General features: G+C 57.3%; 1 protein-coding gene and 1 long non-coding RNA gene across 5 annotated transcripts in view; one reads left to right on the top strand and one right to left on the bottom strand.

The window, feature by feature from the left end:
• The window catches only part of SCUBE1 (signal peptide, CUB domain and EGF like domain containing 1), a 143,142-nt gene that overhangs the window by 106,091 nt on the left and 11,752 nt on the right, over positions 1–25,299 (top strand). For all 3 annotated transcript variants that reach the window (XM_045363498.3, XM_045363499.3, XM_045363501.3), the window contains 9 exons: positions 769–885; positions 7,886–8,008; positions 10,556–10,672; positions 12,237–12,359; positions 16,907–17,026; positions 17,378–17,482; positions 18,816–18,932; positions 19,525–19,662; positions 21,867–22,070. In XM_045363498.3, the coding sequence (XP_045219433.2) occupies positions 769–885; positions 7,886–8,008; positions 10,556–10,672; positions 12,237–12,359; positions 16,907–17,026; positions 17,378–17,482; positions 18,816–18,932; positions 19,525–19,662; positions 21,867–22,070 (1,164 nt within the window). The remainder of the gene's footprint in view (positions 1–768; positions 886–7,885; positions 8,009–10,555; positions 10,673–12,236; positions 12,360–16,906; positions 17,027–17,377; positions 17,483–18,815; positions 18,933–19,524; positions 19,663–21,866; positions 22,071–25,299) is intronic.
• LOC102125695 (uncharacterized) lies at positions 879–7,600 on the bottom strand. 2 transcript variants are annotated; one of them, XR_012418652.1, is made up of 3 exons: positions 7,250–7,600; positions 6,117–6,337; positions 879–1,356 (listed from the first exon to the last, which is right to left on the bottom strand). It is a non-coding gene; the product is annotated as an uncharacterized lncRNA (long non-coding RNA). The 2 variants fall into 2 exon arrangements; XR_010578316.2 differs by lacking the exon at positions 879–1,356 and adding an exon at positions 2,125–3,653.

A 25,299-nucleotide genomic window follows, 5' to 3' on the forward strand; every position in this document is an offset into this window, starting at 1 on the left:
CCAGGTGGCAGAGACCCGAGGGCCGGGCGAGCCCCCGGCACCCTGGTGTGCCAGCTCTGTGAGCCCCTCCTCCAGGCCTGGGGGGGATCACTCACGGCATGACAGCTTCAGTGACCTCAGTTATGCCTGAGCCACTCTAGCCCCTTTGAATTTTGCAAAAAAAAAAAAAAAAAAAAGGCACTAGACAAGCTTCAAGTGGACACAAACCAGATGCCTTTGGAATATCACTCAGTGAGAACAGATGTTGGGCTGAAAGCCTCATCAAGGTGATGGATGATGTGTAGGTCCTCAGAACCTCCCCTTCGGGTCCCTGGCCGGGGCCACAAGCCACTCTGTTCTGAGATGCATTTGGGGGCCCCAGTCACCTCTAAGTAACCTCCAGCCTGGACTTGGAGTCTGAGTCCAGGCAGGTCAAAGTTTTAGGAATCCAGCCCTGGGCAGTTAAATATAGCCAGGCCAGTCTGGCCCCAGATAATAGTTTTAACCCTGTTGGCAGCAGCCTCTACATAAGCACAGCCCTCTGTAGTTTACAGACTCATCCCTCATCACATGCAACCCCTCAGGAACGGTGTCATTCCCCCGTTTCACAGATGGGGAGCTTGAGGCTCAGAAAGGCAGCACAGCTTCCCTGGAGCCCCACAGCCAGAGAGTATATCAGAGCCAGAGCTTGAACCCAGGTCTCCTGTCTCAGAAGATCTCTCCACAGAAGGGGAAAGTCAGTGGCTTCTGCCCAAGGAGACTGAGGTCTCTGTCTCTTTCCCTCCCCAGAGACGTGTGCAGTCAATAACGGAGGCTGCGACCGGACGTGCAAGGACACAGCCACCGGCGTGCGATGCAGCTGCCCCGTTGGATTCACGCTGCAGCCAGACGGGAAGACGTGCAAAGGTCAGCATGTGGAGCGGTGTGGGCGCCCCTGCCCGTACTGGCCTGGCCAGGAGCCTCCGTGTGCTTGCACAGCCGGGCCCAGGGCTGGGCTGGATGGGGGCCACGTGTGGCTGCGGGAAACGACACATGGCAATCATTTGCGTTGCTGTTGGAGAGGCCAGGAAGAGGGAGGGCTGGCCAGCAGCAGAGTCCCTAGAGTCCCTAGCAGGGTTCGAGAGAACGCAGGTCTTACGGCACATCAGCAGGTTCCTGGGCCAAAATGGCACTGATGTCCGAGAATTTGGCTGCACACTGGGTTAAACGGTTACGCCAGCGTCTCTACCGTGGGGCTCCCTGGGCCCTCAGTGATATCGTGGCTTCCCAAGGCGGGTGGAATGTGGCGCGTTTCCAGACCCCTTGACCTTTGGTTGCAGTGGGTCTTGCAGAGCTGGTGGGGACAGTCTGGTGCAGGGCCATCTAGGACATGCATGTCTACTCATGCCAGGAAAAATAAGGACAGTGTGTCACTACCAGAAGGGGCAAGGCTGGGGGATCCCATCTGAAAAGATAAGGACTCAGGACTTCCGCTTGCCATCGGAAAATGAAGAGTCAGGAAGATCTGAGAGTGACTGCGGTTGAAGGAAGGAGGGACAGGGCTGGGCTGCCGGTGGCTGGCAGTGAGGGAAGGCAGAAGTGTATCCTCCCATTCGTCCCCTGAGTCACCCCACAAAGACTTACCGAGTACCTCCTGGGTTGAGGGGACCCTCGGGAAACAGGAAGGCTGGGGAGCTGGGAGAGGAGAGCTGGCTCAAGACAGGCGTTGGGGAAGGAATAGACCAGCCCTGGAGATGAGGAGATCCAGCTACCCCCAAAGGATGGACAGAGCCCCCAAGAAGCTGTGGGCCCTGGGGCAGGGTGTTAGGCCTGAGTGCTGGAGCCCCCTGTGCTGAAGGGTGAGGGCAGCGCTCAGTGCCCCCAGCATCGCTCCAGACCACCCTCCAATTGCCCCCACCCCAGCTCTGGGCAGTACCCCCACACTTGGCCAGGAAGGGAGCGCCTAGAGAGCAGGGCGCGGAGGGCGAGAGGAACTGGAACTTCCAAAGTCCAGTCGGGGAAAATATTGAAAGTGGAGGTTAGGGTGACTTAAAATAGCTTGAGGTGGACTTTTTTTAAGCCTGTAAAAATAAATGTATTTTTGTACAGTGTATGACTTCTTCCTTGCCAACTCGCTGGGAAGAACCGAGTGATTATTGACAGAAATAACAGTGCTTCCGCCTGTTTATTTGAAAATAAAGCCCTTCTGTGGCCACCACTCAGCCTGTTAATAGCCTCAGTGCGTTCCTGGCAGGCAAGTGGGCAGGTGGGTGGCGTCTGAGTCCTCGCCACATGACTCAGTGCCAGGAGTGACTGGCCGAGGAAGCCCAAGGTCCGCGCAGATCTGGGCATCTCCACAGCCCAGCGATGGCACAGCCCGCCAGCATTTGCCTTTGGAGGGCCAGAGGGGCAAGCAGAGCTTAATTCCTCGGGCAAGGCTGGGGCTGCTGGAATGGGGTCTGGAGGCCAGGAGCCACCCTGTCTGGGCCAGATCGAGGCCTGGTACAGGGCAGGCATGTGGCCCAAGACGGGGCTACTGGGATTGGGGCTCCCACTGCTGTCCCCTAACCATCCCTCGTAGCCCAAGGGACACTTAATTCCTTCTGCTCTGGTTCTGGCTCTGAGGGTAGCGTGGCGCTCAGGAGGGCTGTCCACAGCCCCAAGGCGACCCCCCAACCCCCGCACCACCACGTTTCCTTTTCTCTTCAAACAGTTGGGGCTCTCTCACCAGGCTGCCCCACTTGGCCCTTTGGCCAAACCTCCTCCACGGATGCCCAGCCCCGGGCCTGTGGCTGTACTCAGAGCCCTTAGGGCCCTGGCTCCCACTGGCCAAGGTCAGAGATCACCTCACTTGCTCACGGAACAGGTGCGTTTTCTGGACTCCTACTGTGTACGCAGGTTCCGGTGAGAAAGGATGAATAAGAGATGCTTCCTGCCTGTAGGGATCCTCTACTGAGTGCAGAAGACAGGTTTTCATTTTTTAAATCACTGAGATATTTGAGTATTACAGACTACTTGGTGTGGGATAGAGAAGTTCAGTATGGCAGGAGGTGGGGGAGGCCAGGGAGGGCTGAGGCGAAGAGGCGTTTATCAGGCAATGGTGGGGGCAGGGGAAGCATTTTCAGCACTGTGACTGTTGCCAGAGGCCTGTGGGTTTAAGGACCTGGGACTGGGAAGGATGCAAAGGAGGCAGGCCAGATGGCACAAGGCCCAGGGCTACCCTACAAGCTTGGCCAGGTCCCAGTCAGCACTGTGCAGGAGAGGCTTACGCCCAGGTTTTCATTTTGAACTGACCCTGGCCACAGTGGGGTCCCAGTAGGGTCTGGAAGAGCAGCCAGGCACAGCTGCTGTCACTCAGGCTCAAGATGGCAGTGCCAAGGCAGGACTGGCAGCAGACATAGAGAAGGCAGAGACCATACATGTCCATAGATGCCCACATTTCAGCACCAAGGGACTGGCTAGAACTGCCCACAGGACCACCTCAGGGAGCCTGGGAAACCAGACGGTGGCCTCCAGCCCCAGGGTTGGTGTCGTTGGTGTGTTCCCAGCCCTGGCTGGAGAGGCACAGGCAGGAGGATTCCCAGCAAACTGACGACCCTGGCCCCAGGGTTTGGCTCCTTGGTCAAGTGCACACCATGATCTTGGCAGGGTCTGGGGAGGATCTCAGAGGAGGGAGTTCAAAGGCTCCGTGTTTTCTGAAAGCCAAGATGTCAATGTCAAGCCAGAGGAGTGGCTGGAGAACAGAGGTCACAGCGGGCTTGGACAGCCCAGGGCTGCAAACCCTGGGCGGGCGGGGGTCACGTGGGCAGGTGGAGGCAGGGGTGGGGAAGTTGGGAGGTTTTGTCTGAATGTCGGGGACGAGGGGGGCCTGGAAGATGTGCCTAAGCCCTCGTCTCAAGGGCTCCCTGCTGGGTGCCTTGCCCATTTGGTGTTGGGAGGCGGTTATCTTGCTAATCGGTCCCTCCAAGAGGAAGGGGGTCCTGGGCCTCAAGAATAAGGATGCAGGACTGCAGCTTGCCATTGGCAAGTGAAAAGTTAGGAGGATGGGAAAGTGACTGTAGCTGAAGGAAGCAGGGAAGGGCTGAGCTGCCAGTGGTTGGCAGTGAGAGAAGGCAGACGTGTATCTTCCCTTCCTCAGCGGAAGCCTGCATTTCCCCCAGGTCACCAGCCCCTCTTCCCAGCATCTCCAGAACAATCCGAGAGAACCCCCCACCTACTGCCTGTTTCCTCTCCTCCCTGCGCAGTGCTCTGGGCCAGGCAGGCCACAGCCAGGGCTTTTACCCGAGTAGGAACAATGGTACCCTCGAGTGCCCGCCACCTGGCCAGCCCCACCCAGCAGCTGGCCCTCCCTGCTGGGCACTCCAGGATGATGCCAGCCCATGACCCCGTGCCCTCCCTCTGCTCCCACCCAAAAGCCCTCCCCTACGTGGTCCCCCATATGAGATGGGCAGGAGGAAGCCAGAACCAGTGTCCTGTGCATCCCTATAGCTCACCCCATCGCCCTGCCCCCATGCACACTCACTCGAGCTCCAACCCTAGGTGATGCACCCAAATAATCCACTCAGTGACCCGAGACCCCACCCTTCCCTCAGCCCGCAGGCCCGCTCCATTGTCTGGAATCACCGTGACCCATTCGTTCATTCAGTGAGCGTTCCTGGACACTCACGCTGGGCCCTGGCGTGCGAGATAGGAACAGACACCCCCAAGTCTGTGTCCCAAGGCCCTCTCATGCCCCCAAAGGCAGGTCCCATGAAGAGGAAGCTACTGGCTCTGGAAAGAACGCGGGAAAGGCTTTCTAGAAGGGCCGTTTTTCCCAGGGCTGGGGTCAGCAGGTGAGAGTGGGGGCTGCGGCTGTACTGGGTGCAGTCACTGGAGTCCAGGCTGCCACGGCAGGAACCAAGCAGGCTGGAGAGAGGAGGCAAGGCAGCCTGGCCGGGCTGGAAGGGAAGCACTGGGAGCCTCTGCAGAGGAAGGGCCCACATCCTAGCAGACTCGGGAGCCTCAGAATGCTGGCCAGCAGGCAGGGACTCAGCCAGATTTGTGTGTGGAAGGTGGTGCTGGCTGCCTGGTGGAGGGCGGTGGGGTGGGAACCCAGGGAGGAGTGGAAGGGAAGAGAGGCGCAGAAGCTGCACCCCAGGGGCTATGAGCCCAGCAGCCCCTTCACTATATCCTGAGGTAGTGTGAGGAGGGGGCTTCCCTCCATCCTGACCCCCAGGCAGCCAGCTACACCAGCCTGGGCCTCAGGCAAACATGCCTCCCTCTGCCTGTCTGGTTGCTATGACAGCCCCTTAGCAGACAGGCCCAGATGGGGCAGGGGATGGGACTGGGGGTTCTGGAGGGCCTGAGGCTCCACTGAGGAGGCAGGAGTGGTGAGAATGATCATGTGCTGCCCCTGTCTGCTTAGCAGCCTTAGCTCATTTCAGTTTGCTAAGGATGCTGGGAGAGGGGATGCGAGGAGAGGCACCATTTAGCAGCCTGGTCTGCAGATGGGACCCTAAGGCTCAGAGAGGTGCCTTTTCTGCCCAACATCGCACAGCCAACTGAGGCAGAGCCAAGATGGGCCTCTGTTCTTCTACCTGGGGCTTGTATCTAGAAATTCCCCATCCGCCTCTAATCCCGGGGTTGGAGGGGAAGGAATGATCCAGATTCCTAAACCTCTGCCCTGGAGCAGCACCGCCGGGCTTCATATCTCTTTCTGTGGTGGCTGCAGCGCCAGCATGATGTGCTGTAGCAGGCCCGTCTTTGGGTTCGCACGGCGCTGGTTGAGACACGGCTCCTGGTGCAGTGCTCTGGCCTCCTCTGTGAAATGGGAGCCCTGCTGTCTGCGTTGTTTTGAAGGTCACGTGAGATGATACCAGAAAGTACATGCTATGTCCCTCCCCGAGGCTCCCAGAGAGCCACATGGGCATCTCAACCCTGCACGCCTCTAATATTCTTCACCAGAGATTTGACCTCTAATATCCTGGTTTTGTCATCATTGGGGGACATTCCCTGGGAACACTGCTTTAGGACTCTGGGCAGGTCTCAAGTCCAGCCTGTTTGGTTTGAGGAAAGAAAAGTGAGAACGACATGGGCCGGCCTGAGGTCGGAATAGCAGTGCCAGGAACAAGTTGCTGCTACGGGGCTCAGTGCCATCTGTAAAGTGGGGGCAGGCTTACCTTCCGCACAAGGCGGTGCCAGTGACACTGGACGGGCCCTCAGGCACCTGACCCGGCAACTACGCCCAGGATGGGCTCTGCAGGTGCTGGAATCTGCATCTGGCAGGTCTGCTGAGACGTGACCGGTGACCAACAGGCGCTGCTCTTCCCATTGTCCTCTCTGGAAGGGCCTCTTCCACTGCCTCCTTTTTGCTTCTCCAAGTCAGGGTGAGACCGCCGTCCTGAAAGCCAGCACTGATTATTATTTTTTTTTTTTTGAGATGGAGTTTCACTCTTGTTGCCCAGGCTGGAGTGCGATGGCACGATCTTGGCCCACCGCAACCTCCGCCTCCTGGGTTCAAGCGATTCTCCTGCCTCAGCTTCCAGGTAGCTGGGATTACAGGCATGCGCCACCACACACGGCTAGTTTTGTATTTTTAGTAGAGACAGGGTTTCTCCATGTTGGCCAGGCTGCTCTCGAACTCCCGACCTCAGGTGATCCGCCTGCCTCGGCCTCCTAAAGTGCTGGGATTACAGGCATGAGCCACCATGCCTGGCCAGCACTGATTATTTTTTTAAGCCACCCTGTAGTGTAGAAATAAAACCTCTTATTTTTCTTACTCATTGCTGGAGAGAGTCTGGAGGGGGTGGCCAGCATGGGGAACTGGAGAGAGTCCGGAGGGGTGGCCAGCATGGGGAACTGGAGGTCGGGACCCAAGAGGAATTTGGGAGTAGCTAAGACTGTGTCCCTTGGAGAAGAAGCCCCTTGGGGACAGGGACCTCTGATGAAACAGAATGCCAGGCTCGCCCAGGGCCTAAGGGCAAAGCCCAGATGGGCCCAGCAAGGAAGCAGGAGCATGGGGGCTGACAGGAGTCAGGGCTGCGCTCAGGGTGAGGAAGACATCTGTGAGGCATCGGCGGCAGGCCATGCTGGGAGGGAGAAAGCTCCCCGTCCCTGGAGGTATGCAAGCAGAGACTGACTGGCAGAGTTGCTCAGGATGGTGTCATTTATTACTCGGAATTGGGCCAGGCAACCTTCGGAGCATACTACACCTCATTCACTGCTAAGTGAAGAAGCAGCTCAAACAGGCGAGGAGTCAGGCTGGGAAAATGGGGAGCGTCAGGCCCACTGCATAGCGCAGCTGCCCACTTACCTCCTGAAGCCTCTTGAACCAGGTGCTTTCCCTCTCTAAGCCTCAGTGTACTCCTCCAACAGAGGCAAAAATGCCTACTTTTTGAAAAACGTTTCTTGAGCGCTGATCAAGCACCGGCACTGTGGAAATGTTTTCTAGTCCTCGTGATGTCCTTCAAAGTGGGTGCACTTCCTGTCTTCGCTCTGCAGACAGGAGGCCAAGGCTCAGGGATCTAGGAGCTTGCTGAGGTCACCAGAAGTGGTGCCTGCCTGCTTCAGCCTCCCTGCTGGCCAGGTGGCCTCCCTGGACCTGCAGATGAGAGGACATGGGAGAGTCGCTGTCCCTGCTTTCTTGCTGGGCACAGCAGCCGTCACTTCCTCTCTACTCAATATCGCACATCCCAGGCTTGCCAAGTCTCAGGGGAAGTGGTGAAGCTTGGGGAGCTGACCCTTTGCAGTACAACCCAGCCCCTGCCCTGACCCCTGGGAGACAGGGCCTCCACCCTCTGCCCAGCTGGGGAGCCAGCAGCCAGCCTGGGGAGTGGGCACCAGGCAAGTCAGAGCAGTGTCATCCCCGCCACTAGTCTGTCGTCCCCCCGCTGGTCACACAAGCTGATTCTCCTGGCTCTCACTCCTCCATCCGCCTTGGCTCCCACAGACATCAACGAGTGCCTGGTCAACAACGGAGGCTGCGACCACTTCTGCCGCAACACCGTGGGCAGCTTCGAGTGCGGCTGCCGGAAGGGCTACAAGCTGCTCACCGATGAGCGCACCTGCCAGGGTGAGCCCCTGCCATGCCCCAGGTGGCCCTCGGGCCCAGCGGGGTCGTACCTCTTCCAACCTCCTGGGCTGACACGGGCTCCTAGGAGGGGAGGGGAACGCAGATGGGGTTGGGCCCGAGGAAACAGGGTCCTTTATGACTCTAGGGGACATCCAGTCCAATCTGTTCCTTTTATTGAAGGGAAACTGAGGCCTGGGAGGGCTTCAGCACATGTCCCAGGTGGCAGAGGGAGCCGGTGGCCGAACTCATCGGCTCACCCAGCCCCTCCCTCCCCATGTGGCCCACGGGCCTCCCAGCGTCGAACTCCTCTGGCTTCGGAGATGGGATGCTGCCATCTGTTGGAAAGCATTGCACATTGCAGGCAGGCACTCTCGAACAATCCTCACCTGCTGGAAACAAGGATAAAGAGAAGGAGGGGTCTGGACAGAAGCCAAGAATCCCAGCCCAGGACGAGTCTAGTGGGATCCAGGATGCAGCGGGAGCCCAGAGGCTGGCAGTGCAGAGCGGGGTCGGGGAAGGCTACAGGGGAGGGTCCGTTGGTGAAATGCTTGAGGGGTGAGTAGGGATTTTCCAGGAGGAGCCAGGGAGGTAAACCCACACAGGAGATGGCACTGCCGGCCTGAGGAGGTTTAGGGGACCACAAGGAACTTGGTGGGGCTGGATGAGGCCATGAGGAAGGAGACAGGTGCCCTGTGGGCCTCACACTGGGAGAAAGTGCAGGGGGTGGGGCACCCCATGTGGCAGGGCAGGGGCCCTCTTTCCCTGACGATGATCCAGCTGTGGTCTGGTTGTTTTGTGCCTGTGGGGTACCAGCAGTTGCGGGCAGCATGTGGCCTTGTCTGGGTACTGAGCTGTGCTTCTGCCTGTCAGTGCAGCTCGGGGGCTGGCACAGGGCAGGGTGAGGCCCTGAGGAGTGAGGGCTGTGCTCCCGCAAGGTCCCTGAAGAATGTAAAAGCAGGAGGCTGGCGGGAGTGGCGCCAGGGCCGGCCGTCCTCAGAATCAAGTGTGCCCCGTGCCAGCCACTCCCTTCCCCAGGCTCAGCCTCTTCATCCCTGGACGGGCATCCTGGCCCTGTCCTCCTCAGGGCCTGAGGTCTGATCAGGAGCACAGCGTCTGTCCAGGCTCTATCAGGGTTCCTCTGACTTGGACTTTGTTTCTCTATTGGCCTTGCCAAGTTCTGCAGAGGGCTGAAGAGAGCCCTTGACCTTGCCTCCCAGCTGCCCCCTGAAAGAGGCAGGCGGCTGTCGAGGAGGAGGTGAGATCGCTTGTGAGGCCCTGTCCTCACCCGCCCCACCCCCACCTGTATCTTTTTCCACGCCCTTCCAGGCTCATCTCTCTGAGGCCTTGGGGCTCTGGGCTCCACAGGTCTAGCAGGGAAGGGTCCATGCTCCTTTGCTTGGCACTCAGGGGACCCCAGACACTCCCGCAGTCCCCCTCGGGCTCCACACAAGTGGACCTGCCAGGATGGCTCCTAGGAGGGGAGGGGAGTTCAGATGGCGCTAGGCGCAAGGGAACAGGTGCGTCTCCTGGGCACCACATGCCCCTACCTCCTAGCAGCTGCCTGAAGCACCCTTCCTCCACACTCATTCCCTCATTCCAGGCTGGTTCTATCCTTCAGATTTTATCCCAGGTGCCACAAGCACCAGGAGGTCCCAGATCCTCCCTGGGAGGGAGCACACTCACCTTTGAGCACCCATGCACAATTTCTTCCTTGTGTTAGTGTTTTTATAAATATGCATATATGACAAATATTTGTGAAATTACATGAGCTAATGTTTTCAAAGAATGAACTCTTAACTGTTATGCCCTAGGAGGGGCAGGTTGGTGTCTGTTTTGCCTTCAGGGGTCCACATCAACTGTCCCATAACAGCCATTTTATTCAGAATTTATGGCCAGGACAGACTTGTCTCCAGTGAACATGGTGGTTCGTTTTTTCCTTTCCAGGAACAAACACCCCATGATTCCCTCTTTCCCTTTTTACCTTGGCTGCCAGAAAGCTTATCATCACCTTTCATATTCTATCAGAGCTGCCTTTTTAACCTTTATGGGTGGTGTATTTCCTCTTCTCTTTTTACTTGTATGGTTTTCCTTATTTTCTCAAGAAACATCATGGGGTGATGGGGAAAGATGCTTTGGTCAGCATCCAAGAGGCCTAGGTTTATGTCCCAAGTCAGCTGCCTCTGCAGGGCCCTGGGGCCAGCCACAGTCTGTTTCCTGCAGGCGTGGGTTCAATGCCTCTCCACCACTCCTAATCAGAGTTGACTATGAGATCGTAAAATGGCAGAGATTCATAATAATCCCCTCCATTCACAATGTTTCTGCCCTGCTCATCTCCAGAAAAGAAGTGAGGTGGTTCCCAACCCAGAAACAGAAGGCTAATGGAAACACAATGGAAAGTCGAGCAGCAAGAAGGAGTCTCCCATTTGCGTCTCGGCCCAGGGATTGTGTGTCCACAGATGTGCCTTGAGTGACTGAGAGTGACAGGCCGTGCCTACCTACTACTCCCTCAAACTCCTCCCCCAACTTTGTCTCCCTGTGGCCATGCAGACATTGACGAGTGCTCCTTCGAGCGGACCTGTGACCACATCTGCATCAACTCCCCGGGCAGCTTCCAGTGCCTGTGTCACCGCGGCTACATCCTCTATGGGACAACTCACTGCGGAGGTCTGCAGCCTGCCCGCCAGGGCCACCTCCCCCCCGAGGCACGCGCCTGGCCACACGGCCACCTACACTGCACCCCGCATCCCAACCCTGCCCTCAACCCTGGGGGGCCCGAGGCCTCAGCAAGGACAGGGACTGCTGGGCAGAGGGGCCCAGCCAAGGGCAAGTGGGGCAGGGCTGGGGAGACAAGGGGTAGCAGGAAATGGTTAGAGGTGGGTAGCAGGTCTCTGCCAGTGCCAGGGCTTGACCAGATGGGCATGGGACTGGAAACCACATTTACTAGAGAACCCGGGCCAGGAGCGGAGGCAGCCAAGACATGGAAATTCCAGACAGCTCGTTCCAGGGAGGCTCACAGCAGAGAGGGGCAGGGTAGAGGCGCAGTTCGGGATCCCCAAGGGGGAGTGTTTGGCTAGGGGGTGGGGAGGCACTCCAGAGGCTTCCGCGTGAGAAAGCAGTGGACAGAAGGACCAAGAGGCAGCCACAGGGCTGGGCCCACAGGAGGAGGGAGCTCAGAGGAAGATGCAGATAGGGGGCGCTACCCCGCCGTGCAGGCTTCGGGAGCCCACAGGGGAGTTGGGGGTGTATTCCCAGTCAGAGGAGAAGCCTGTGGAGGGTTTAAGCAGGGGTGCAATATGGTCAGGTTCATGGAACTGGATGCCCCAGTGGCCGCATGGAAAGGAGAGTGGAATCCAGGGTACCACTGGGAAGGCAGCTCCAGGCATGGGAGCGCACACTGCTGGAGCCAGGGCAGGGTGGGCAGGGACGGAACAAAGAGGAAGGTTCTAGATGTATTTAGGAGCCAGAGCCAGGCTGCTGGGACTTGGTGTTATATGGGCGTGGTGGGTGAAGATTGGGAAGCCAAGGACGGTCCCCTGTCTCTTCCTTTTCTGTGGCCTGGGGGCAGCCACACTCACGATGCCAGGCCACTCGAAGATCAGAGAGGGTCAGGCAAGAATGTGATCAGGACACAGCTGGTGCTTGGGCTTCTGGAGGTGGGCTACAGATTCTTCTGGAAAGACTCTCGAAAACCTGGGCACCCATTCCCTGGGCCTGCCCAGTGCAGGCAGCTCAAGAACTAGCAGAACATGGAGCCCAGCCCCTTCCCCCAGCTCCAGCAGGTGCTTTTGGTCAGAGGAGGTGACCTCGTTCACCCTGGTGTCTGTTGTACCGCAGGGGACCTGGGGCTAGAAAAGGGCTTGTCCAGAGTCCCATGATAAAATCAGTTTCACAGTCCCTGGAGCAGTGCGTATTCCCTGCGCCACAAAACCTGGTTGGGTTGGAACTTTAATCGCGTGCCACCTCCTCTGCCCCCCAGCCTGGGGTGCAGCTGCCTGAGTTCAGAAAACGACTGAGGTTCCTAGGGGAAGGGACGTTGGGGTCTGTGAGGAGCCTTCTAAACCCCCGCATGTGTGTGCGTGTGGCGTGTGCACTGCTCCTCTGCATTCCGTGATGCTGTCTGACTCCGGGGGTCAGGAGATTCTCGGCCCTCTTGCCCCGGGTAGTCCCCTCCCCTGCCAGCCGCCAGCCGCCAGCCTCCCCTCTGCCCTTACGCCCGCTGTGCTTCCAGATGTGGACGAGTGCAGCATGAACAATGGGAGCTGTGACCAGGGCTGCGTCAACACCAAGGGCAGCTACGAGTGTGTCTGTCCCCCGGGGAGGCGGCTCCACTGGAACCGGAAGGACTGCGTGGGTAGGTGGCCACCCTGTGCTGGCTCCTCCCCTGTACCCGGGCTTGGATGGGAGGGGCAGTGGCTTTTCTGAGGTGGGGCTGAGCAGGGCAGCCCCTCCCTTTCCTCCAGGCCTTGCCTTCCCGGGCAGAGGTTACTCTGCTGCTGGGGTATGGCCGATGGGAATGAGGACTTGCAGAGAAGGAGGGGGTCCCAGGCAGAGCATGCCAGTGTCAGCCAGAGGCACAGCAACAGGGACCTGCGGTGGGGAGGAGGGCACAGAGGAGATCTGGGGGTCTGTGTGCAGCCCCAGCCGTGGGGCACAGGGCCCTGCTGACGTCTCCGTAGAGCTAGAAGCTTAGAGGGAGTGGGTGTGGAGGCCTCTCCTCTGGCAGCTTCCCCTTGTCCTGCTGGGGAAGCTGAGGGGGAGGAAGAGGGTCACTCGGGGTACAGCAGCCTCAGTGGGGCACAGTTGCAGGGGATGTGGCAGTGCCTCCCGGAAAGCCCATGGTCCCTGCACCCTCTGTGGACGTGCTCGCAGCACTGGGTGCCCCTAGGCTGAGTTCTGGAGGGGCCCCTGCGTTCCCTGGTTCCCTGTACACAGGGCCCTGTCTGGGTGCTGGGGCTGTGGGCCTGCCCTCCTGGAACCTCGCACCGGGTCCTTGCCCGGCCGCGCTCTAACATCCCCAGGGCAGCCTAAGTGAGCCTTGTAAATTTGAGTTACAACATCCCTCTGGGCTCTGAACTGCCCCTCCTCCCCCCACCTCCCCGCCACCGCACCGCACCGCACCCTCCACCCCTTCCACTACCACTACCCACCCCTCCTTTGACTCCTCCTTTGACTCTGAATCAAAGCTACAGTGCTTGGAATGGCCTGAAGACCAGCTGATGGGATTGCCCTCTGCTGTCTCCCTCGCTTGCTTCAGGCCAGCCTCACTGACTTCACAGAGCCTCCACCAGCCCTTGGCCCGAGGCTGTGCACTTCTCTTGGCCTGGAGGGCTGTCTCCCAGCACTCCTCACTCCTCCCTTGCTGTGACGGTCTGTGGGTGAGGCCTGCCCCGTCACCCACCCAGAGCCGCAGCCTCGGCCACTTCCGCACCCATCTGGGCCCCCTTTGCTTCCAGCTGTCTTTCGTTCCCATCACACTCCCAGCCACCAGAAGTAATGTGCACTTTACAGGTTCGTGTTGGTTTACGTCCGTCTGTCTGTCCGTCTCTCTGTCCTCACTAGAATGGAAGCTTGACACAGTTCAACAGGTCTTCTTGGCCTGTCCCATTCACTGCTGGAGCCCCAGCTCCTGGAACAGACCCTGACAGTCATAGACACGAGTCAGTATTTGTCGGAGGAATGAACGCGTTGGCGAATACAGACCATCATTTAATATCTGAAATCGGAAGGTTGAGTTTCTCACGTACTTACGGAAGGAACTGCTGTGCTGTTCAGACCAAGTCTCACTGAACAAAGTCAAGTGCTGCTCTTCTGCTGAGTTTCGGGAAAGAGCTTGTTTGGGGTTGTGCTGGTTGGTGGCAGAGGCAGCATTAGGGGATATCCGTCTTAGGAGCACAGGAAGGATATGGTACCTTCAGATTCTTTGCAGGAAAGTGTTGTTCATTGAGGATATTACGGGGTCATTGCTCTGTGGTGAGCAGGTTTACGCAAACCTGCCTCCAAGGGCCAAGGAAACTGAGTGGCGGGAGAAAGAGGCTGACACATTTAGTTTCTCAGAAGGAAACGTTTGGCCGGGCGCGGTCACTCACGCCTGTAATCCCAGCACTTGGAGAGGCTGAGGTGGGTACATCACCAGATCACCTAATTTTTGTATTTTTAGTAGAGAGGAGGTTTCACCATATTGGCCAGGCTGGTCTCGAAGTCCTGACCTTGTGATCCACCCGCCTTGGCCTCCCAAAGTGCTGGGATTGCAGGCGTGAGCCACCGCACCCGGCCGCTTCTACTGCTCTTTACCGTCTGCTGCTTTTGAACATTTTCTTCCATCCAAGATCCTAACAGTTAGGTGAACTCATTGTGATACAGATCTGATCACCCAGGACAATAGCTATCCAATGATATCCTGAATTCTTTTTTTTTTTTTTTTTTTTTTTTTTGAGACGGAGTCTCGCTCTGTCACCCGGGCTGGAGTGCAGTGGCCAGATCTCAGCTCACTGCAAGCTCCGCCTCCCGGGTTTACGCCATTCTCCTGCCTCAGCCTCCCGAGTAGCTGGGACTACAGGCGCCCGCCAACTCACCCGGCTAGTTTTTTTGTATTTTTTAGTAGAGACGGGGTTTCACCGTGTTACCAGGATGGTCTCGATCTCCTGACCTCATGATCCACCCGTCTCGGCCTCCCAAAGTGCTGGGATTACAGGCTTGAGCCACCGCGCCCGGCCAATATCCTGAATTCTTAAACAAATGTTGGTCTGTCTCCTGGAGTTTAGGAAAATTTCCTTCAGCACTCAGCATAGCTCTAGACCTGGCTTTACATCCAGCATTAGAGATCTGATTTCTGGCTCAGCAACTTTAATGGAATATTGTGCAATAGGATTTTTCCTTTCCTGGGATAAACCCTAAGGGAGGAGTTGCTTGTGTAGGAGGTGAGGGGCAGGAGCAGAGAGGGTAGGATGCGATGAGTGGCTGGTGAAGATGGAGCTGGGCGGAGAGAGCGGCAAGTGGATTTCAGAAGGTTTGGGTGGGAGGAAACTGAGGCCAAGGTATACCAGTGGCAGAAGCTATTAAATGATGGCATTTTGTCTCCTAACATTTTAGAGCTCCTCTTAAATATATTAATGTGTTAGTTTTGATGTGTCAGAAGTTCCCACAATGACCGATGTTATTCTAAGTTGGTGGTGGTTGTCGCTGTTTGGGTTTTGTGGTGAGTAGGGGGCAGTTTGCCATTTACCAAGAGAAGCACAAGCTAGGATAATAGTCTAAATTCATAAGGCTGCAGGAGCTCAGCCAGGGAAGTTGCAGCCTTGGCATAACCAGCCCGTGATCATCACTTTCATCAGTCAAAAGTGTGTGCTTAGAATGACGTTCCCGGTTCCCCCAAACATGCACAGGCTGGAAAGGGCCGTGCAGTCAGTGATCTGACAGCTGTGACCCCAGAATATGGAGAAGACAAAGGGGCCTCCTTTCACGTGTTGGCAGAACAGGAGTGCCCTGAGGAAGACTTGAGAAGAGACCCAAGGAAAACTCTGCCTAGTCGCCTATGGGAATTGGCCCCTAGTATCATAGACCTCTGACCATTGATCCTGGGGGCCAGCTTGGATTGAGTTGGAAGCATGCAGAGTCTATGTTGCCGTCTGCTCCCCAAGGAGTACCCCGTTGTCTATCCAGCAGACACGAGACAAGTCAGAGCACAACAAAACTCATGAGATAAACCTTTATCTAATAGTCAAGCAAAAGCAAAGTGCCCAGCAGCAGAACACGCAGGTAAATGTGCGTCTCCGAACACAAGGTCTTGCTCCACAGCCAGAGAACCACTTGCTAACAAAGCAGTCAGCGCAAGAGAGCAGCAAAGCAAGTGAGAACTCAGGGTGCTGCCGCACTCTGCCCTCGCAGAAAGCAGTCAGCAGGACAGACCAAATGTGGGCCCCGGGGGCTTGACCAAGGACACCTGTGGCCCACGGCTCCCAAAGGACACTGGGAAGCAAGGGTTTCTAAAACAATCTTGGAGGAACCTCTGGAATTACCAAAGGATGAGATCAGCCACCGCTCAGTATCTGAAACCAGAAAGCCGAGCTGTCACTTAAGAAAGGGGGAACTGTGTTGGTCAGGCAGGCTCAGGGAGCAAGGCAAACTGTCGGTCTTCCCTGGGGATTTGGAGCAAGCTTATTCCAGGCAGGTTGGGATCAGGGTGATGGGAGTGTAAAAGCATGGCCTGTGTGGGTTACAGAAGGGAGGTGACTTGCCTGAGCCTGGAAGCCTGGTTACCCTGGAGTGACCCCACACTGATGACTGAGCAGAGTGTGAGGCTGTCACTCAGGAGCTGGCTTTCAGAGGCGCGCCACGTAAGCCGGCTGTTACCGACTCATTAGCTGTCTGTAAAATCAGTTCTGGTATTTCCCATGGCTGTAGAACCATCAGTCTTTTCCTCGGAGTCCGGGGGACTTTCTCATCCTCTAAAGATAAGTCAGCATGTGAAAAATTTTGGAGGCTGTTTCCGACGTCTCCAGACACCTGTATCAGGGGCTGCCCCAAAGAGGTGCTTCTGAGCAGTCCCTCCCATGGCCCTCCCAGGAAGCCCGTGTTCATTTACCGCCAGGGGGAACAGACGCCTGCCCTGGAGAACTCAGCCCTGCCCTCAGGGAGTTCCTGGTCTGGGGATGGGGACAGGAACCTTCTCACAGCCAGGACTGGAGCCTGAGCGGGAGGAGGGACTAAGCCAGCTGTCTGGGCCCAGCATCCCCACACGACCAAGGGACCTGTGATCTCCAGGCATCTTCCCACCAAGCCAGCCCAGCCATGGAAGAGGGCAGTGGGGGGAGTCCCCATTAGGCCATGGCCAGGACCCTCCCGGCTCCGGGAAGCCTCCGCCCCGGCCTCTCTCAGCCTCTCTACCATCTCCCTTCACAGACACAGGCCAGTGTCTTTCTCGCACCAAGACCTCCCCCCGGGCCCAGCTGTCCTGCGGCAAGGTGGGCGGCGTGGAGAGCTGCTTCCTTTCCTGCCCGGCCCACACGCTCTTTGTGCCAGGTAACCCGGCTGTCCCTGAGATGGGGTGCTGTGGCAGGGGGTTCTTCTTCCCTGGGGTCCCACCATTGCTCCCAGCTGTCCTCCAGGAAAGAGCCCGACCTAGGAGTGAGGGTCTCTGATAACTGAGTGACGCTAAGGCAGCTGTCTGGTTTTCTGTGGGCCTCACTGTCCTCAGTAAACCCAGTGGGCTCCTTCCTCCAGGCCACTTGCCTGTGGTTGTGTAGCGGAAACTGGCGGAAGAATCTGTCCTGATCTTCGTCTCACTCCACAATCCCTCGGAGGCCCCAAGAACCTGAGGGCCGTGGGAGGGAGGCGCACCCTGGCCCACCTCACCCACTGGCTTCTCTGCAGACTCGGAAAATAGCTACGTCCTGAGCTGCGGAGTTCCAGGGCCGCAGGGCAAGGCACTGCAGAAACGCAACGGCACCAGCTCTGGCCTCGGGCCCAGCTGCTCAGGTAACCCCTCGGCCTGTCCATGCTGCATGCCACTGGGTGAACTTGACTTTGCATCCAGCGTCATGCTGGCAGGGGAGGAAGGGGCACCGCCCAGGGAAGACCTTCCTGCTCTCGGTGGCCTGGGGCACTGGCGATGAGCCAGGCCCAGGACCTAGAAGCCAGCATGCTGCAGGCTGAGTTCCAGCCCAGAGTCAGGGGACCATGGGAGGGCCCTTCCGGCTCTGAGGTCACAGCCAGAGTGGTTCAGGGACCCTAACGTGCTGTGAGTGCACAGATCTCAGACTGTCTGGGTGGAGTAAGCCACGTCTGCCATGGCTAGTAGATTCTGCCGAGTCAGAGCTGGCCTGGCCGTGCAGAACGTGCCGAGAAGCGCCAAGGTGCAGCACAGTCCCAGCCATTCGGGAGCAACCCTCCGGGCTTGGTCAGCATGGCACAGCCAGCCTTAGCTCCTGCCAGCTAAGGAGCTGGGGATTGTGTCTTCAGCAGCTTTTCTTACTCAGGATGCTGAATTTGATAGATAGGTGCATTTCTGTATGTTTCTTTATTTTTATTATTTTCTTTTAACGGAGTCTCACTCTGTCACCCAGGCTGGAGTGCAGTGATGTGATCTTGGCTCACTGCAACCTCCGCATCCCAAGTTCAAGCAATTCTCCTGCCTCAGCCTCCCGAATAACTGGGATTACAGGTGCCCATCACCACACCTGGCTAATTTTTGTATTTTTAGTAGAGACAGGGTTTCACCATGTTGGTCAGGCTAGTCTCAAACCCCTGACCTCAAATGATCTGCCTGCCTCGGCCTCCCAGAGTGCTAGGATTACAGGCGTGAGCCACCACACCTGGCCCATTTCTGTATATTGAATGCATATGTGATTTTATTGTAAGCACCTGTGGTGGTAGGCTTCTTTAGTCCGAGGGCTATGATATGCTCTTGCAAGGAACCGGCAGTCCTGGGAATCTACAGTATTTCAAAGCACTTTCCCTTCCTTGCTCTCCTCTCTCTTCTGCTCTACGCTCTTTCCTAAAACACAGTCATGGCTTGGTGATGGGGAGGAGGTAGGAAGATCCGTTTCCTCCTCCAAAGAAGATCTCTGGTGGGTGGCCCCTGGGCTTGCGCTTGACGCCACCATCCATGTGTTCGCCTGTTTTAGGCCTTGCAGGGAGAGAAATGGGGCAGGAGAGGGTCCCCCACGCCAGGAGAGCTGTCAGGGCACAGGGACTCCGACCAAGCCCCACCCCCAGCCCCAGGTGGATTTTTCCGTGGCAGCCCCTGTCCCCCACCACCTCCTTGCCTGCAGGAGAGGCCACCACCTGGGGGAATTTTGGCTTTCCCCAGATGCCCCTGCCACCCCCATCAAACAGAAGGCCCGCTTCAAGATCCGAGATGCCAAGTGCCATCTCCGGCCCCACAGCCAGGCGCGAGCAAAGGAGACCGCCAGGCAGCCGCTGCTGGGTGAGTGGGCCGCCCTGCTGCCAGCCCACACCAAGGGGGCTGTGGGAGAGTCCTCATGCCTGGGAGCTAGGGCCCCGGGGTCCAGCGAGTCTGGTTTCCGAGGCTGGAGGCCTCTCCCACCTGGCAGCTGTTTATTGAATGAGAGTTTCCAAGGACCTTCCAGGCTGGGGGAACAGCAGAGGCAAACTTGGTACGAGGGGCCCCAGAGGAAGGCACCAGCTCTGTCCCCATGAAGATTCCTCCTCAAACCTAACAGAGCTTTCAGCACGCAGCAGGCTCTGCCCGGAGCCCGGTCTGCACTGGCCAAACCCTCAGCAGGCCCAGAGCTGGGGTCACAGCCTCATTCATGAATATGTAGGAGGTGCCTCCGCCTGCAGCAGCGTGATGGACCGGGCGTGAGACCTGGCTCAGCCGCCAGCGCCTCCTGAGACCCCGAGCCAGCCCTGGCCTTCTCTAGCCTGAGTTTTTCCATCTGCACCACGGACTGCTAGGCACAGGGGTCCTCGCTGATGGTACTCTGTGTGCAGGGCTTGGTAGGACCTTGCTCCCTGCCCCATGCCGCCTTTGCCACAGTGGTCCTTTCCTTGTCCAGACCACTGCCATGTGACTTTCGTGACCCTCAAGTGTGACTCCTCCAAGAAGAGGCGCCGTGGCCGCAAGTCCCCATCCAAGGAGGTGTCGCACATCACAGCGGAGTTTGAGATCGAGACAAAGATGGAAGACGCCTCAGGTAGGTGAGGGGTTCTCTTGGGGGCTTCTGCAGGCCTGAAGGAGGACAACAGGCTGGGGGCGCTGCCAGGGGCCTGCCAGGCATGAAGCTGGGCTCCCACCAGAGCACAGCTGTGGCTGGAGACAGAGGCAGGCCCACAAGCAAAGGGAGGTGGCAGGGGCCAACGCCTGCAGCCAGGATAGAAGAGGCAGCCCACAATGAGACAAGGTGACCGCAAAAGTCACATGACCCTTATCTGCCCGTCCACACTCCTGCTGGGGCCCGGGAGGACAAATAGGTATAGCCCCCCCTAGAATGGTTGAGCCAAGGACTGTCTTTCCTGGTTCCGGAAGGGGGTTCTAATGCTGGCTCGGGTGTCACAGCAGCACTTTGCTCTTGCCTATACGTGAGTGTCAACTTGTGAGTCACTGATGTTGAAGAGATGGGATCTGTCAGCAGATAAGTGTGGTGTGGGCCTGGCTGTGGGCTTGGGCACTGTGAAAAGTCTCCACCCAGGTAACACTCTCAGCCAGAGAGGCAGACGCACGTGTAAACCACCCATTGCCAGGTGAGACTCGGGGGGGGGGGACGGGGCGGGCACAAGAACAAACACTGCATACAGCTGAGGTCTCCCCCCACGGGAGGGCTTAGGAAATGTCTTAGTCTGGCTGGGCGCGGTGGTTCACACCTGTAATCCCAGCACTCTGGGAGGCCAAAGTGGGTGGATCACTTGAGGTCAGGAGTTCAAGACCAGCCTGGCCAACATGGTGAAACCTCGTCTCTACTAAAAATACAAAAATTAGCCAGGTGTGGTGGTGGGCACCTGTAATCTCAGTTACTCAGGAGGCTGAGGCAGGAGAATCGCTTGAACCCGGGAGGCAGAGGTTGCAGTGAGCTGAGACCGAACCACTTCACTCCAGCCTGGGTAACAGTGAGACTCCATCTCAAAAAAAAGGAAATGTCTTAGTGTATTCGCGTTGCTAAAAGGAACACCTGAGGCTGGATAATTTATCAGGAAAAGAGTTTATTGGCTCTGGGCTCTGCAGGCTGTCTGAGAACACAGTAGCAGTGTCTGCCTGGTGAGGCCTTAGGCTGCTTCTGATCAAGGAGGAAGGTGAAGAGCAGCCGGCATCCCATGGCAAGAGGAAAGGAGCAAGAGAGAGGGGAGGGGGTGCCTACGTCTTTTCAACAATCACATCTCATGGGGACTAGTAGAGCCAGCAAGAACTCACTACCACGAGGACAGCACCAGGCCATTCATGAGGGACCTATCCATGACCCTGACACCGCCCACCAGGCCCCACCCCCAGCATTAGGGATCAGATTTCAACATGAGATTTGGAAGAGACAGATATCCAAACATATCAGGAAGCCTTCCCAGAAGAGGCACCATTTGAATGAGAGCTTGGAATCAAGCTCACTGGGTGGAAGAGGTGGCGAGGAATGGCATTCAGGCAGAGGGAACAGAATGAGACCACCTGCACACGGGAAGGGGAACATCACACACCGGGGCCTATTGTGGGGAGGGGGACGTGGGGAGGGATGGCATTGGGAGTTATACCTGATGTAAATGATGAGTTGATGGGTGCTGACGAGTTGATGGGTGCTGACAAGTTGATGGGTGCAGCACACCAACATGGCACGTGTATACATATGTAGCAAACCTGCACGTTGTGCACATGTGCCCTAGAACTTAAAGTATTAAAAAAGAACAGGCAAAGACACAGAGGTCAGAGAGAGAAGGAGGTGTCCAGGAAGCAGTGAGTAGGGCCAGGTGGTTATACTTTGGAATCCACAGGGAGTGTCAGAGTGGAGGGGATGAGGCTGGCAAGGCCAGACGGGGCTGGACCTTAAATGGCCTTGGATTCAAGGCCAGAGAGCTGGACACTCTCCTGGGGACAGTGGCAGTCCTCGAGGTCTTTGAGTGACAGAAAGGAGTTCTTGCCCCATGAGTCACACCCTGAGGGGTGATGTGTTGCGGTGGCAGCTGCCTGGATTGCACTCAGATCTGCCGCGTGGCCTTGGGCAGGCCCTGCCTCCCAGCTCCGCAGCCTCCTCATCTGTCAGATGGGCACGACAGTGGCCCCTTGCCCCCGGACTGTTGTGAGAATGCACTGAGGTGGTCCGAGCCTAGTGCAGGGCCTGGCGCGGGGAAACCCTCAGCTAAAAAGGCAGCGGCTGGCAGGGTTGCCAGCGATTCACGTTCTGTCTCCCTGCCCCCGCAGACGCTTGCGAAGCGGACTGCTTGCGGAAGCGAGCGGAGCAGAGCCTGCAGGCTGCCATCAAGACCCTGCGGAAGTCCATTGGCCGGCAGCAGTTCTATGTCCAGGTCTCAGGCACTGAGTACGAGGTAGCCCAGAGGCCAGCCAAGGCCCTGGAGGGGCAGGGGGCATGTGGCGCCGGCCAGGTGCTACAGGACGGCAAATGCGGTGAGTCCTTGCCCATGGCCACTCAAATGCTCACTCTGTCCTTCCTTGCACATGAGCCGGGGTAAACAGTGATGGGCATGCAGGGGAGACAGACACCTGGGGAGGGGACAGAGAGATGCAGAGGCCTGCTGAGGAGAAGCACTGCAGTCCTCATGGTCATCGCTGTCATTTGAAGAGCACTCCTCTGTGCTGGGCCTCGGGCATATGATCACAGTCCTGGGGAGGGACAAGGAGTGAACAGGACAGCAAGGCCACGGTCGAGGGGCGCGAGGGGGCACAGGAACCAGAACAGGCCCTCTCCAGTCTGGGATGTGGTTCGAGGAAGCTTCCTGGAGGAGGAGAAGTCACGTGAGCTGAGACCTCAGGGCTCCGGGAGTCGGGGAGGCTGAGTCAGGGTTGGGGGACAGAACAGCGATGTCATGAGGCCTAGGGCCACCCAGGAGGGCAGCGTCGTGCTGCAGGGAAGCAGGTGAGGCCCGTCCCCAGCGGGCTGGTGTGGGCTGGAGGGGAGAGCCTGGAGGCAGAACAGGCAAAACCAGCACACCAGACGGTCCTAGTTTTAGTGGGGCTCGCATGCCCATGGGGAAGATAGACGGTGAGCCAGTGAACATGCCCACAGGTGCAGTGAGGCCAGAGGTGATGGAGCCTGGCAGGCCACAGACACCACTCTGAGTTCGACGGGGAGCCATAGGAATGCTTAGAGCAAGGACGCAGGCTCGTGCGCACTGTTATGGGAAGGCTGAGTAGAGGGGGCGGAGCAAGGACGGGGAGGAGCATGAGATGGAGGGGGCTCCTAGGGAGAGACAGACTTCAAGGACGACTCCAAGGGTTTGGCCAATTGGGCAGAGGTGGTATCGCTCCCTGATCCAGGCCAAATCCCCAAGGACTTGAGGAAGAGTGGGCTGGGGGGAGGGAAATTGAGGAAGAGTGGGCTGGGGGGAAGGGGCGCACAGGCTGGACGTGTTCAGTTTGAGATGCTCACAAGTCATCCACATGGAGATGCTGGATGGGCAGTTGAAGCCACAAGTCCGAAGCCTCAAACAATAGGGTTGGCCAGGGGTGTAAACTGGGAAGCTGGTGGAGAAGAGGTGACACCTGGTGGGGGAGGGGGTGAAGCTGTTGGAGAAGAGGTGACTCCTGGTGGGGGGGGGACCAGGGGGAAGCTGTTGGTAAAGAGGTGACACCTGGCAAGGGGGACGCTGTTAGAGAAGAGGTGACACCTGGTGGGGGGGAAGCTGTTGGAGAAGAGGTGACTCCTGGCAGGGGGAGGGGAGCCGGGGGGAAGCTGTTGGTAAAGAGGTGACACCTGGTGGTGGGGGAAGTTGTTGGTAAAGAGGTGACACCTGGCGGGGGCGGGGGAAGCTGTTGGAAAGGAGGTGACACCTGGCGGGGGCGGGGAAGCTGCTGGAGAAGTGGGGAAGCTTTTGGAGAAGAGGTGACACCTGACGGGAGAAGGGCCAGATTGGGGAAGCTGGGACTCTGGCTCAGACAGTGGAGGGAAACAGCCGTACTGACAAGGGGGGACAAAGAGGACTTGGTGATGTCATTCTTCTCTTTCTTTTTTTGTTTTTGTTTTTGAGACGGAGTCTCACTCTGTAGCCAGGCTGGAGTGCAATAGTGTAATCTCAGCTCATTGCAACCTCTGCCTCCCAGGTTCAAGCTATTCTGCTGCCTCAGCCTCCCAAGTAGCTGGGACTACAGGCACATGCCACCATGTCTGGCTAATTTTTGTATTTTTAGTAGATATGGGGTTTCACTATGTTAGCCAGGCTGATCTCAAACTCCTGACCTCATGATCTGCCCACCTCGGTCTCCCAAAGTGCTGGGATTATGGGCGTGAGCCACCGTGCCCAGCCTCTTCTACTTTCAATAACTTATTTTGGGCCGGGCATGGTGGCTCATGCCTGTAATTCCAGCACTTTGGGAGACCAAGACAGGTGGATCACCTGAGGTCAGGAGTTTGAGGCCAGCATGCCCAACATGGTGAAACCCCATCTCTACTAAAGATATAAAAATTAGCTGGGCATGGTGGCGGGCACCTGCAGTCCTAGCTACCAGGGAGGCAGACACAGCAGAATCACTTGAACCCGGGAGGCGGAGGTTGCAGTGAGCTGAGATCATGCCACTGCACTCCAGTCTGGGTGACAGAGCGAGACTCCATCTCAAAATAAAAATAAATAATTTCAAAATGTTATTTATTTATTTATTTCAAACTTTCAGAAACATTGTCAAACAGATAAAAAAACTTCCATTCATCCAAATTCCCCAACTGTGCACATTTGACTGCATCCGCCCCCTCTGTCTCCCACACATGTATGCATGTGTGTAAGTGTGCATGCGTGTGTGAGTGTGTAGTCTTTACCATCCAACCCACAAGCCCACTCCATTCAGCTTCAGCAATCCTTCCAACAATGTCCCTTTTGTCTTTCTGGTCCCAGTTCCCATCCAGAAAGACATGTCACCCTGCACTGTGTCTTCAGGCTCCTTCCGTCTGGAGCCGCTTCTCTCCTTTCCCTGCCTCTCCTGTCCTTGTTCCAACCTCATCTCCTCTGGGCTGGCACTCAGAGCTCCCTCTGGTTTTTCCGGGGGACCTGACTCAGGGCCCAGGGTCCGGCAGGAACCTCAGCTTCGAGGCCTGATCCTGGGTGCCCCATCAGCAGGCACAGGATACCCGCAGCCCACCACAGGATACCCCCAGCCCACCACACGGGATACCCCCAGCCCACCACTGGCTTCACTTTCACTCGCCATTTTCCCTCTGTGATTGATGAGTGTTTTCTGGGGACATTCTGAGTTTGGACCAATATTCTCCTCCTCATCAAACTTCTGCACAGCTCCCACCATGTCAGCCACCTCTACCATTCGTTCCACATGCACTAGTCATGTTCTCCTGCAGGAAAGCGGGTGGCCGTGGCCATTTACCTCTGGGTCTGTATCCCTGTAGACTCAGATCCCCCTTACTCATTGCGTTGTGATCCATTCCTGATGTTACTCAGTTCGGCGCTCGCTCTGTCGCCAGGGTAGCCAGGGGTGCCTCACCAGGCTGGCTGTTGGGTCTTTCTGACCTGCCACACACATGCTGTGAGCCTCCCCTTAGTTCAGATCCAGTCGACACTCTCCATCCCCTGGCATCAGCCAAATCCCCAAGGACCCCTGGTTCCTTTGAGAGGAGGATGAGGCGTAGAAACCAAAATCTGGGATATTCATTGCTCCTGGAGTACCACTGCCT

The sequence above is a fragment of the Macaca fascicularis genome, chromosome 10 (genome assembly GCF_037993035.2).
Source record: "Macaca fascicularis isolate 582-1 chromosome 10, T2T-MFA8v1.1".
Taxonomy (NCBI): domain Eukaryota; kingdom Metazoa; phylum Chordata; class Mammalia; order Primates; family Cercopithecidae; genus Macaca; species Macaca fascicularis.